This window comes from Cnephaeus nilssonii, assembly GCF_951640355.1.
Source record: "Cnephaeus nilssonii genome assembly, chromosome: 7".
Lineage (NCBI taxonomy): Eukaryota > Metazoa > Chordata > Mammalia > Chiroptera > Vespertilionidae > Cnephaeus > Cnephaeus nilssonii.
The window spans coordinates 76595050-76609190 of NC_137078.1; the positions used below are offsets into that span (position 1 = coordinate 76595050).

General features: G+C 46.8%; 1 protein-coding gene across 2 annotated transcripts; it reads left to right on the forward strand.

Moving 5' to 3' along the window:
• Positions 1-1461: 1461 nt before the first annotated feature.
• On the forward strand, positions 1462-13384 carry AKR1A1 (aldo-keto reductase family 1 member A1). Of its 2 annotated transcripts, none has more exons than XM_079777629.1 (10): positions 1462-1832; positions 4330-4401; positions 7372-7461; positions 10092-10211; positions 10396-10547; positions 11109-11304; positions 11863-12062; positions 12320-12392; positions 12532-12618; positions 13240-13384. In XM_079777629.1, exons 3-10 carry the CDS (start codon positions 7378-7380, stop codon positions 13303-13305), a joined length of 978 nt encoding a protein of 325 aa, XP_079633755.1. In that variant the 5' UTR covers positions 1462-1832; positions 4330-4401; positions 7372-7377; the 3' UTR covers positions 13306-13384. The 2 variants fall into 2 exon arrangements, with proteins under 2 accessions (XP_079633755.1, XP_079633756.1); XM_079777630.1 differs by lacking the exon at positions 1462-1832 and adding an exon at positions 1848-2100.
• The last annotated feature ends 757 nt before the right edge of the window (positions 13385-14141 follow it).

Here is a 14141-nt window from a genome sequence, read left to right on the forward strand (position 1 = left end):
GGGGGGCAGTTGGGGGCAGCAGGGAGAGTGGTTAGGGGCAATCAGGCAGGCAGGTGAGCAGTTAGGAGCCAGCAGTCTCGGATTGCGAGAGGGATGTCCGACTGCTGGTTTAGGCCCGATCCCTGTAAACCAGTAGTAGGACATCCTTCGAGGGGTCCCAGATTGGAGAGGGTGCAGGCCAGGCTGAGGGACCCTCCCCATCCTTGTGCACAAATTTCATGCACTGGGCCACTAGTAGAAAAGATAAACTTAACTGTCTGACCTTGCAAGCTAGCCATCTAAAGTGGCTGATACAGTGATACTGATAATTCCCATATTCTGCTAAGTGTTTGTTCATCCAAGGTTACAGGTGTCTATATAGATATGATATGTACTCAAAGTTACAAGTTGTCTGTATAGATATGACAGGTGTTTGTTAGATATGATATATACTCAAGGTTACAAGCTGTTTTACACAAAGAACTGGAAGGATATAAAAAGGAAATACTCCCTCCTGTGTTTGTTCAGAATTTGACAGAGGTAATCTGCTCTGAACCTGTGCACAATAAAGATGACTCCTAACTAATAGGCTGATTAAGGTGTCTTGTCCAGCTCACTGATTTGCGATACAACAAGCCATGTCAGCTGGGTTATGTATTCTCTTTTGATTGTATTGTATAAAACAAGGTGCAAAACTGCTATTCGCTTGAGTTTTATCTCAATGTGATGTTTCCTACAGGTTGGCTCATATAACTCGCAAAAAAATCTTCACAGGTTTGAAAGTTTCTTACATTGACACATATAAATGCAAGACACCTCTCAGCCTAAAAAGCAGGCTCTATTTCAAATTTAAAATCTGTAACTTAACAGCTGTGTGACTTTGGGCAAGCTATTTTACCTTGCTGAATCTGTCCAATCTGTAAAATAGACAGCGAATACTTCTCACAGGCTTCAAGTATTCTGGTAATATCAGTTATCCTCACCTGGATGATAATTACATTCCCCCAAAAATTAAGAGCTGCAAATTTAAGATTTGTACTTTTTTTTTTGTACGTATGCTATATACTATATACTTCACTAAAGACTTACAAGAAGTAAAATTAAGAACATTCGCCATCCAGGGTTGTTATAAAGATTCGATAAAATCACGCTTATAAAGTCTAGCACAGTGCCTGGCACAGAAATGCGTGGCTAGCGTCCACAGGCCAGCAGGAACCACGGACTCTCCAGCTCTTGGAGTCTCAGTTTGCAGGACCTAATACCGGGCTCAGCTGAGTATATTCTGGGAACCCGGCCAACCTGACGGTAAGGGAGAATGGAGCGAGTTAGATGAATGAATCAGGAAGGTGACCTGACACCAGAAGAAAGTGGTACTGGGGACCCTCCTTCCTCTGGCAGGAGTTGGAGCGGCGTAGAGCGCGGCGCGCGGTGCAGCGTGGGCCAGCAGAGGCGCGGCCTGGCCCCGCCCCAGACCTCCCACGTGACCACAGCGCAGGTTTCCCTCTGCCCGCGCCTTCTCCAAACCCGCGTGGCCAATGGTATCTAAGCTTCGGCCAGTCCGACCATCCGCGCCCCGAGGAGGAGATGGTGCGGCCGCCCAGCTCTCCACCCCCAAGTCCCTCCGCGGGGGGCTGGGGCGGGGTGCACCACTGTTAGAGAGGCCGAGTGCCCAGCCCTCGCCCCTCTTCTGGGAGGAGTTCGGTCGGACTAGGACCGGGTTCCTGCCTTCACGGTCAGGCGGACTTCCCGTGCAGCCCTCCCATCCCGGAAGCCGAGGCTCCTTGGATCCCGAGCTGGGCTCAGGCCTGAGCCGCGGTTATACCACCTTCTTCACGCTCAGCGCGGGTGCGAGGGTGAGTTTCTCCTGCTGAGGCCCCATCTTTTCTTACAGAGGAGTTGGCCTGGATCCTTCACTACAGAGGTGTCCGCCCCGGGGCAGAGTGGAGAGCGCAGGTTCTGGAGGGGGCCAGCCTCGGTTTCAGATGTGAACTCTTCCTCTTATTCGCGCTGTTTCTCTGGACCTCAATTTCCACAGCGGTTAAATGAGTTCCTACCTCAGAACTGTGGGGAGAATTAAATGAGATCAAGCTTTTAAAGAGTTCGGCACATATTAGATGCTCAGTAAGTTTTAGTTGCCATCTTCCATTTTGTTTGCTTGCTTACTAACACGATTTTTTTCCAGGAGATCTGGCCTTTCTATGGAATTGTAGACATGCTTCTCAAAAGTAGCAGGAGGGGTCACAGTTTGCTTGCTTGGGCACCTGCCTTGAGTTTGGGAAAGTCAGGGCGTGCTTTTCGGTGGCCTCGGAGCTCTGTTACAGTGAGACTCTGTAGAATCTGAACCTTCACCAGATGGGGCTGTTATTAACTCTTCCCTTCAGTTTGACCGTAAGCAGGGCTGCAGGACCTCCTACCTTAGCAGAGACTTTATGGTTCTGATCAGGCGCCTGTTATTTTCCCCAAGGTCTCAGTTTTTTTTTTTGTTTTTTTTTTTGTACAGGAGTAATCTCCATAGCATTCTCTCTGGAGCCATTGGGATTTTATTGGGGGATGAGGAGCAGAGATAGTAAAGTTCTTTGATATTTCCCAGAGGTGATTCTTTCCAAGTTACCCAAGAAGGGAAAGGAAGAAGGCAGTGACTTTCTCAAATACCCAGCTGTCAAGATCTCTCCCCTTTGCCTCTGTGTGTATGTGTTTAGTGTGTGTGTGTATATGTATGTATGGGGCGGGCAGTCTAGGAGTGAGGGGTTCAGACAGATGACGGGCTCTGACCTCAAGGAGTACCCAGGTTTGTGGGAAGAAACTTATATAAACAGACAACTGCAGCTGTGTGCACTAGCTGTCAGTACATGGAAGGAGCCAGAAGTTTAAAGTGCTAGCTGAAGGATGAGCAGCAATTAGCCAGGTAAGATTGGGACTTGGGGAAGGAAAGTGTGCAGAGGCCTGGAATCAAGTAACTGGTGGCTCACTCTGCAAACTCAGAAACATGGAGTCCGAAATGAGGAGGAAAAATGAGGACTGTAGGAGCCAGGTTACGAAGGGTATACTAAGGAGTCTGGACTTTGTCCTGGGTAGGAGAGAGCTGCTGGAAGAGTTTGAACCTGGGAGTCACATGGTCAGATGAAGTGAGTGGATTGTGGGGAGAGGGGCCACACTGGAAGCAGAGAGATCCCTGGCTCAGGTAAGGGTGGTCAGAACTAGAGCAGTGGCAGCAGAGGTAACTATGGATAGACTGGAGAAAGATTTAGGAAATGTATTTTTTTTTAAGTTTTTTTTTTTTCACATCAAGAAGTATGTGAAGTGTTATGACTAAAGATGTTAACCATTTCTCATTCATTGCAAATGAAATACCATGTTTTTGTTACTATTTTACTCTGGTGTTTTACTTTTTGGTTGTATCAAACTTGTGTATTAAATATAATCATATGCTGTTTTATGCCTAAAAAAAAAAAAAAAAAGAAGTATGTGAAGTGTTGTTGTAGTTTTAGGTTTTACATTACAGTTTAGAGCAAATAATATCATTCTTTATATATACAAGTACTAACAGGTTTTTTTTAACCCAGCCAAATAGACCAAATCTTGATCACCGTTACATATATATGCTGGCTTATTAGAAGTACAGGAGAAGATATACTCTCTTCCCCGTCACCTATCGAAATCATAATCTGATAATACTAAAAAATACTTCAAATGAACTGAAATACTTTATTTAGATGGCTTTTTAAAGACCCAGTGAATTAAATGAGATAAAGCTTTTAAAGAGTTTGGTATACATATTAGCTGCTCAGTAAGTTTTAGTTGCCATCTTCCATTTTGTTTGCTCACTAACGATTTTTTTTTCCAGGGGATCTGGCCTTTCTATGAAATTGTAGACGTGCTCCTCAAAAGTAGCATGTTGTCTGGTTTGTTTTCTCACTAGGGCCCTGAGTCCCTGTTGAGAAAAAATATACAGAAAGATCATGGGTAAGGCACTGTGTAAAGTGCTTTAGATATAGTATCTCTTCACAAGATGGGGCTGAGATTCAAACCCAGGTCTGTGGAACCCCAGACCTTGAATTGTTTCCTCTCTGCTCTGCTGCTGGATTTGACAAGTACAGTTTGGACATGTTGAGTCTCAGATACCTGTAGGACACTCCTGTGGAGATGAACAGAGGGAGTTGAATATACAGAACTGGGGTGGGAAGAATGAGTACTTAAGTAGATAGCTGAAGACATGAGCTCTACTAGGGAGTGAGAAGAGGATTGGGGACAGAATCTTGAGGGACACCAACATTTATGGGAGGCTGAGGAAAGGCCCATAAATGGAACACTCATCCACATGCTGCTTCCTCTTTTTCCTGTGTTTTCTAGTTCCCCACATCCAGCCAGCAGCTGTAAAGCCCTCCTTTGAGAAGGGAAGACTGAACCTCAGTGTGAAAGAACGTAAGTTCCAATAAAACCTGACTCCCAATGCTACCCTCTTCCACATCTCCTCATGCATACACAGCTTCTCTTTCTTTTATATTTAGAACCTCTCCCAATATAACATGAGGGTTTCTGAGTGCTGCCAAGGTCCAGTGAGGCAATTCCTGACAAGCTCAAAGCCTATTAATGCAGGGCTAGGCTGGAAAGCTGTTGCCTGAGGCAGAAGATGAGGAAGTCAAGAACTGGAAGAGGATGACTTCCTGTCCTAGAGAAAAACATCTGTCTTCTGCTGGGGCCCCTGCATTTACTTCTTTGTAGCTCTTGTTCTTTGCAGATCTTTGTTAGGTCTTCCTACCTCCATGATCTCCCCCCACTACACTCCCAAGCCTCAGACCTTTTGGTTTTCAGTTTCACCAACAAAAGAAAGGGAGAAACAAGCATCAAGTTTCTTCTTCCTTTTACCCTTAAGCATGGTTTTTGTTCAAGCTCTCAGCCCAGTTGTAATTTCAGAGCCCTCCCCTGTGTGCTGGGGAATCTTAGAGAGGCCAACAGGTCACTTGTTTGGGGATCAAGCCCAGGAAATCAGCCACAGACTCTGATGTTAAATGGAAAGCTAGTTCCTCCTGTGAACTCCAGACATACTTGCCTGATCCCTGGAAAGTCTGGTAACAGAGAATTGCTCTCAGCAATCTTTGGTTTGCTTCCCAGATTGACCATTTTTGTTTTAGCAGAAAGAAGTGGTCTCCGTAACTTGTTGTGCTAGACGGACTGTAAAATTCTTCCTGAGTCAGAAGTATTAGGAAAGACAATTTTGGTGTGTAGGTTGTACACACAACTTCCCTTATTATCTGCTTTACCATAATCTTTTTTAAAAAAAAAAATGTTTTTATTGCCCTTGCTGGTTTGGCTCAGTGGATAGAGCGTCAGCCTGTGGACTGAAGGGTCCCAGGTTTGATTCCGGTCAAGGGCACATGCCGGGGTTGTGGGCTCAATCCCCAGTAGGGGATGTGCAGGAGGCAGCCAATCAATGATTCTCTCTCATCATTGATGTTTCTGTCTCTCTCTCCCTCTCCCTTCCTCTCTGAAATCAATAAAAATATAGTTTAAAATGACCACTTAAATTGACACATTTCAATTTAAAATATTGTAAACAAGAATCTTAAAAGTTAACTGATATAAGCTTATACAAAGAAGAAATTTTACACTCATAGAGAAGTGCCTATATTTTAATTTTTTTGCTTGCTTTTTAAAATTTTTTTATTGATTTCAGAGAGGAAGGGAGAAAGAGAGAGAGATAGAAACATCAATGATGAGAGAGAATCATTGATTTGCTGCCTCCTGCATGCCCCCTACAAGCCTGCAATGGGCATACGCCCTGACCAAGAATTAAACTAGTGACCTCTTGGTTCATGGGTCGACACTTAACCTCCAAGCCACAACAGCTGGGTAACGATAATATTCTTGATGTCCTTTCAGAACTTGGAAACAAAGGTTATATTTAAAAGGTATTGCTAACAATGAAATCAATCCTGAGAGAGTGATACTTATAGTACTGATGAGATCAAGTGAAAAGCTTTCTACTTTACTTACTTTGGGGGTGAGCATTCTTTCTCCTTTCCCTTTCACTTGGATAACTCCGGTTCATTAAGACTTGACTCAGCACCTCCAAGAAGCCATCCTAGCCAGCGTACTCTTTTTTTTATAGCACTTGTGCAGATATTGGTCATATTTCTTATATATTGCACCCATATCGTCTGCCCTCCCCCCTCCTCCACCAGACCATTAGCTCCAAGAGGGCAGGGACTCTATTTGAATATCTGCATCTAGCACAAGGCCTAGATATTCATCATTTGCTGACTGAATGAGTATTCATTCTAGAGCCATTTGGAAACTTCTAATTTTCATAGCTCTTCAAAGGGGTTGCTCCAATCAACTACCTGCTTTTGTTCAGTTGGAAATTTTTAAAAAAATATATTGTATTAATTTTTTGCAGAGAAGGGAGAGGGATAGAGAGGTAGAAACATCGATCAGCCGCCCTCTGCACACCTCTCACTGGGGATGTGCCCGCAACCAAGGCACATGCCCAAGACCGGAATCAAATCCGGGACCCTTCAGTCCGCAGGCCGACGCTCTATCCACTGAGCCAAACGGGTTAGGGCTGGAAATTTTCTTGCATCTGAAATTTTTTGCTGTCTGCTGCACTGAAATCCTGTGTCTAATTCACCATACTGGAAAGACTTCCCCTTGACTCCAGGGAAAATCCAACTCATTCTTAAAAGCCAATGTCAATGTTCCCTGGTTCTTGCTCTACAGAAGTTACTTGCTTTCTGTAGCACATTGTACATACATTGTCTACTGTCAACACATATATTTTATAGGTCTGTGTTTACCTGCCTTTTTCCATTCTTGAATCCTTGGCTCTGCCAACTTAGCTGTTGATTTGGAGCAAATAACTTGATCTCTCTATGCCTGTTTTTTCATCTACAAAATATTATACTTCCCTTGTAAGAGCCCACTCAGGCCTAGCAGCATGGTGTATCAGACCTCTGTGAGAGGAACTCAGAGAGTCTCTGTAGTTCTGACAAATTCCTGGGAATGTTCATTTCATCCTCAGAGAAGTAACCCTTTCCTGAGCCTATTCTGTCACCCTGTCTCACATTGACTCATAATGGCCTTTGCCTGTCTTACTGGCTTGAGACCTTATGTAGTCAAGGCTAGGCACTTCTGGGGAGCCGCCCTGCCTTTGTTTTTAGGTATCGGAGCTCTTAAACACAGACCTTTAGCCGGTGAAAGGAAGGGCAGCCAGGCTGGTGGTCTGGTTAATGTTTGTCCAGGAGCTACTGACTTTGGTTGCTTCTGGGCATATACACACAACCACAAGTTTGTTCTCATCACCTCTGTGCCTCCTTTGTCACCCATGATTGACAGGAGTCTTGAAGCCCAAGCAGCACTGATCCCCACATCATTCTTTTCCCATTTCTGTTTCAGGAGGCAATGGCAGCTTCCTGTCTCCTCCTGCACACTGGGCAGAAGATGCCCCTGATTGGACTGGGCACCTGGAAGAGCAATCCTGGCCAGGTGAGGGATGGGGGAAGAAGAGGAGGGCTTCTTGTACCGCTGCTAGGGAAAAGGCAGTATTTGGGAGAGAGTCCCTGCATTTTCCCTAGCAGCCCCATCCCTGTACTCCACTTAGGGTGGGATGAGCCTGGAGGGCAGTGGGAAAAACAAGGGAAGAAGGGCCTGGTAACATGTCCTTAGCCAGCTGACTCAGAGGAGGGGCTGAGAGGGTCAGCAGGGCAAGGTCATAGGAAAGAACCCTTTCCCTAACTGGATCGACACTGAATCCTTTGGCAGATGTGGGACCCCTCTGTGTATGGCCCATTGCTGACCCCTAATATGTCATCACCCTGTGCTGTGATCTGATCATCACTGGGTTCATTGAGGGCTGGGCCTCTCTCATTCCAGAGGTAGTCACACAGAAGGTATCAGTCAGGGTTTGAAGAATAACTAGGTCAAGACTAAGGGTTAACAAACTTTTTTTGTTAATCCTCAACTGAGGATATATATATATATATATATATATATATATATATTTAAAATATATTTTTATTGATTTCAGAGAGGGAGAGAGAGCTAGAAACATCAATGATGAGAGAGAATCACCAATCAGTTGCCTCCTGCATGCCCATACACTGAGGATTGAGCCCACAACCTAGGCATGTGCTCTTGGCTGGAATCGAACCTGGGACCTTTCAGTCTGCAGGCTGACACTCTGTCCACTGAAACAAACCTGCTAAGGCCCGAGGATATTTTTCCAGTGATTTTCAGAGAGAAGGTGGAAGGGAGGGGAAGAGATAGAGAAAAACATCAATGTGAGAGAGACACATCAATTGGTTTCCTCCTACATGCAACCCAACCAAGGCTGGGAAGCCAAACTGGCTAGGGGGCAAACTTTTTCTTTAAAAAAATATATATAGCCCTAGCTGGTTTGGCTCAGTGAATAGAGCGGTGGCCTATGGACTGAAGGGTCCCAGGTTCTATTCTGGCCAAGGACACATGCCTGGGTTGCGGGCTTGATCCCCCAGTAGGGGGAGTGCAGGAGGCAGCCAATCAATGACTCTCATCATTGATGTTTCTATCACTCTCTCCCTCTCCCTTCCTCTCTAAAATCAATAAAATATATTTAAATATATATATATATATATATATATATATATATATATATATTTTTTTTTTAAATTGATTTCAGAGAGTTAGGGAGAGGGAGAGACGGAGAGAGAGATACAAACATCAATGTATCACCAATCGGCTGGGTGCCCCACACTGGGGACTGAGCCTACAACCTGGGCATGTGCCCTGACCGGGAATTGAACCATGACCTCCTGGTTCATAGGTTTATGCTCAAACACTGAGTCTCACTGGCCAGGGCAAACTTTTTTTTGATGAACCAGATGGTTAACAATTTAGATTTTGCTGGACAGATTGCAAAATGGAGGTGATTATGTACTTATGTAGCCATTTAAAAATATAAAAAAAGTTCATAGCTCAGGGCTGACAAAAAACAAAAGGCAGCTATGAGCTGGAGTTTATTGACCCCTGATGTAAACCCTTCCAGCCTGGGGGGCCTGGGAATGGAGACCCGCTTTCCTAGGATTGATAGCTAGAAATTCAGCATCCACCTAGTGTTGGGCATCTCCCCAGCGCTATGCCATTGTTCCTTGGGCATCTGAGTCAGAGTTTGGAGAAGTTTGGGGATTAAGTTTGGGAGGGGCTCAGGCATCGAGAACAGCCTCTTCTCTCTGGGATTTTGGCTAGTGTTTGTGGTGTGGTTGGATGACTGCCTTTTTCCCCTTTGATTTCCTTCCTACAGCTGCCTAGGACTGTGGAGCTGGGATCTTTGTGCTCCAGGCAGGCACTGACATGGCAGGACAAGTCCAGCAGCTAGATGAAGGCAAGGGGTGGAGGTCAGAGACAGGGCCAACAAGGAGGCGGGCAGAATGAAGCAGCAAGGGTAGTAGGGACAGGGGTTGGGAAATATGTCTGGGTAGTAAGACCTGCACCTAGATGGGGATCTTGAATGCCAAGGGCCTGGCGTCTGGTTCTGCCTCTGATGCCATGTTTATAGTCAAGTTTTTAGCAAATTAACTGGCCCTGGCCTCCTACTTGATACCTGCTTTTTTCTCTTCTGGAAGGAGGCTCTGGGCCTAGTTTCCATCTCACATCTCTATTTCCTTAATTTTCTCCCCCCTCACCTCTTTTGCTTGCCTGATCCCCCAGAGCATGCTTGGTTATATGGCTCCCTGAGGGTCTCTCTCACAATGGCCTTGGCCTAGGCATATTTACCTGTGTATCATGTTTCCCTAACCAGCTCCTCAGGGTAGGGAACCTGGCTCCGTGACCTATACTTCTGCCCTCGGTCAATGTATTCGTCTTCTGAGCATGTAGCTGGGAACACGTTAGTTTTTTGCTGGGCACTGCTGAGATTGTTGGGTAGGAAGGAGCCTTGGAGGTTAATGGGATGGGGACAAAGGGTTTGAGGCTTCTGGTCCCTTCCCCTAGACTAGAATCATTTTCCATCATCTCTCTCCCACTACATGGATGACTGCAGTGGTATGTTCCTGCCCCCTCCCGCCACCAGTGACCCTCCGAAGGGCAGCTTCTGGCCCAGACCAACAGAGCTGAATCCCTCTGCTTCTCTCACCTGGCAGGTAAAAGCAGCTGTTAAGCATGCCCTGAGTGTAGGCTACCGCCACATTGATTGTGCTGCTATCTACGGCAATGAGACTGAAATTGGGGAAGCCTTGAAGGAGACTGTGGGGCCCGGCAAGGTGAGGACTGGGGCTACCGAGGGATGGGATGAGAGATCTAAGAGGCGAGGGGTAGGGGGTGGATTGGGGCCTGGCTGGAGGGGTCTGGCATCAGCTCCCTTCTAATTCCTCTCCCAGAGGTGAGGGTGGATAAGACTGGGTGCCCATTGGCTCTTCTCATTATGGGCCCTGCCCCCTGCACCAGGCGCTGTCTCGGGAGGAGCTATTTGTGACTTCCAAGCTGTGGAACACTAAGCACCACCCCGAGGATGTGGAGCCTGCCCTCCGGAAGACACTGGCCGACCTCCAGCTGGAGTATTTGGACCTGTACCTGATACACTGGCCTTATGCCTTTGAGTGAGCTTTGCCAGTGTCTTTATCCAGGGAATTAGAGGTTGGGGGAGTCAGTCATGTTAGTAACTTACCGTAAGTCACAGTAGCGGAGCAGGATAGGAACACTATCTGTGTGGCAAGCTGAGGAACTTGGCATGGGAACTCAGCCCTTTCTGCTACAGCATCCAGGAATTTAGCTACAGAAAAAGGAGTGCAGCCGAAACGGTTTGGCTTAGTGGATAGAGCGTCGGCCTGCGGACTCAAGGGTCCCAGGTTCGATTCCGGTCAAGGGCACGTACCTTGGTTGCGGGCACATCTCCAGTGGGGGGGGGGGGGGGGTGCAGGAGGCAGCTGATCGATGTTTCTCTCTCATCGATGTTTCTAACTCTCTATCTCTCTCCCTTCCTCTCTGTGAAGAATCAGTAAAATATATTTAAAATAAAGGAGTGCAGCTTCACATGGGTTCTCAATCTTGGACCTTTCCCCTCTCTGGGCTTGGAGTGTGGGACATAGAGTGGCTGGGTGGGCAGGTAAGGCAGAAGCCTGGCATTTGTGCCCACTCTTGAGAGGCTGTCTTTCACTCAGGCGGGGAGATGACCCTTTTCCTAAGAATGCTGATGGGACTGTCCGCTATGACTTCATTGACTACAAGGAGACCTGGAAGGCTCTGGAGGCACTGGTGGCTAAGGGGCTGGTGCGGGCACTGGGCCTGTCCAACTTCAGCAGTCGGCAGATTGATGATCTTCTCAGTGTGGCCTCTGTGCGCCCAGCTGTCCTGCAGGTGAGCACAGCATAGCAGGTCAGTTGTTTGGGGGTGAGGTATATGTGCAAGAGCATGAGTGAGCAGGTGATGGGTCTACTTCATGGAAATGGCTAGCAAGTTGTCAGAAATGTTGGTGTAGAATTCCTCTACATAAAGAAGGACATTGAAGTATGGGACAAGAATGAAACCGACAGTGGGAAACAGTGATAAGAGGACTGTAGGGCCCAGTGTGCGTGGCTCGGTGGTTGAGCGTTGACCTATGAACCAGGAGGTCCCGGTTCACTTCCCAGCCAGGGCACGTGCCCGGGTTGTGGGCTCCATCCCCAGTGTGGGGCGTGCAGGAGGCAGCCGGTCCATGACTCTCTCTCATCATGGATGTTTCTCTCTCTCTCTCTCTCTCTCTCTCTCTCTCTCCCTCTCCCTTCCTCTCTCTGAAATCAATAAAAAAATAAGTATTAAAAAAAAAAAAAGTACTGAAGGGAAGTAGGGGGGTCAGCAGTGCAGGTTGGTCCGGATGGCACAGCTAGGCAAGCTGGATGTCGCCACCCCATAGTGATGGGTTATTTCTTGGCTCAGGTGGAATGCCACCCATATTTGGCTCAGCACGAGCTGATTGCTCACTGCCAAGCACGCGGCCTGGAGGTGACTGCTTACAGCCCTCTGGGCTCCTCTGATCGTGCTTGGCGTGATCCTAAAGAGCCTGTCCTGCTTGAGGAGCCAGTGGTCCTGGCACTGGCTGAAAAGTATGGCCGGTCTCCAGCCCAGATCTTGCTCAGGTGAGGGCAATCTTGGGGAAAGAAGGTCAGGTCAGAGAAAGGGCTCTTGGGTTGGGAGGTAAGGGTTTAGGGGTTCCTTATCCAAGTGCCTGGATGAGGCTAAGACTCTTGCCATGTGATCTGGGAGAGGCCACTCTGAATCATGTTCCCCATTCCAGGGGGGGCTCAGGAGCTTAAAGAAAAGGCTGCATGGAAGACAAAACAATGCTTATGAGTACTGACTCCTCTTTCTCATCTACCTTAACCCCCCACCGCAGGTGGCAGGTCCAACGAAAAGTGATCTCCATCCCTAAGAGTATCACGCCTTCCCGTATCCTTGAGAACATCCAGGTACTTGGTGATGGGTCCTGTCTTTAGGCCATTGGGACACAATCTGGCCCCAACTCTGCCAGGCTAAGAAGGCAGTGATTTGGAACCCCGATTTTCACTCACAAAGCTGGCTTTCCTGACCTCTACTACCTATCCCCAGGTTTTTGACTTCACCTTTAGTCCAGAAGAGATGAAGCAGCTGGATTCCCTGAATAAAAATTGGCGATACATCGTGCCCATGCTTACAGTGAGTATGTTTCACACCCCCAGAGTCGGCGAATGTTAGATTTGGAGCAGGATTTTGACCCAAGCCTGGCCTCAATATTGCTGATCAGAGAGAGGAAGAATGGTGTTGTTGGTAGGATTACTGCCCTGGACACAATGGGCTCTTTTTATTCAGCTTGGGAGGAAATAGTGGCTCAGTGATAAGAAGTATAACACGTGAGTCCCAGTCTTGCTTTTCTATATCTTGTAAGCTAGATGTTATTTAACTTCTCCAAGCCTAAGCTTCCTATTTTTAAAATTTTTAAAATAGTTCCTGACACATAGAAAAATCTTAGTAAATGATATAAATGAGGGGAGCCTAGAAGGCATTCTCGGCCTTAGAGGGGTTGAAATTGGGTTGCAGCCTATTGCACATAAGGAAATAAATAGTTCCTTCCCAGCTGAGACTGCAAACTTTATGTACCAGGCTATGGGTTTAGTGGGAATGCTGTTGACACTGTGGCATTCTATGAGGCTGGGGCCTTGTTATTGCCATTTGGCATCATGCTGTACACAAGTGAGGTTCAGGAAGTTTTGGGAAAAGATGCCCTGCATCTTTGAAATATTAACTCCTAATAGGGTCATATGTCTGTCTCTTTTCCAGGTGGATGGGAAGAGGGTCCCAAGAGATGCAGGACACCCTCTGTACCCCTTTAATGACCCGTACTGAAACCACAGCTTCGTTTCCATCTCTCCAGCTGTGAGGTACTGCCACCCCCAGAAAGATTTAATAAAGCCATTGAAACATCTACACTGCTTATTGTGTTGTTTGGCTGGTAGGACCTGGGATGGAACCGTTTCCTTTGAGGATACTGGGTACTACCTGCCCGGAGCCCGAACTCCCTTATTCTTCATTCTGGAGGAATCAAAATGGAGCTGAATTCAATTTGTGCTTTTCTGAACTGGTCCGCCATCTACAGGCAGCTCTGGGCACTGCATGCTGCCACCCCATGGCCCCCAGCTTTCTTACTGAGAATCCATAAAATTGGTCACCTCAGTAAGGCACTGAGAGTTCTGTGCATTGTTGAGCCTGAGTCTTGAGTTCCCACCCCATTCCCTACCTTGGTCAGTGCCCAGGCTTAGGAATATGAAGAGCCAACTTAATAGCTTGCAAAATCATGGAAAGGGGACACGGGCTTTTTCTGTCACACAGGACAATCTGTGTGCATAGCTATCAAAGGGGGCAGAGTCAGCCCCAAAGCTTGTCACTCTGCACCTAAGGTCCTATTTTACATACTTAATAGTCCCATTAAAGGGCACTGAAATTTTTCAGAGGCTTTTGTGAAAATCCCTGTAGCCCTAGCTGGTTTGGCTCAGTGCATAGAGCCTTGGCCTGTGGACTGAAGGGTCCCGGGTTCAATTCCAGTCAAGGGCATGTATCTTAGTTGCAGACTTGATCCGCAGTTGGGGGCATGCAGGAGGCAGCTGATTGATGTTTCTCTCTTATCAATGTTTTTATCTCTATCCCTCTCCCTAAAATAAATAAAAATATATTTAAAGTCCTAG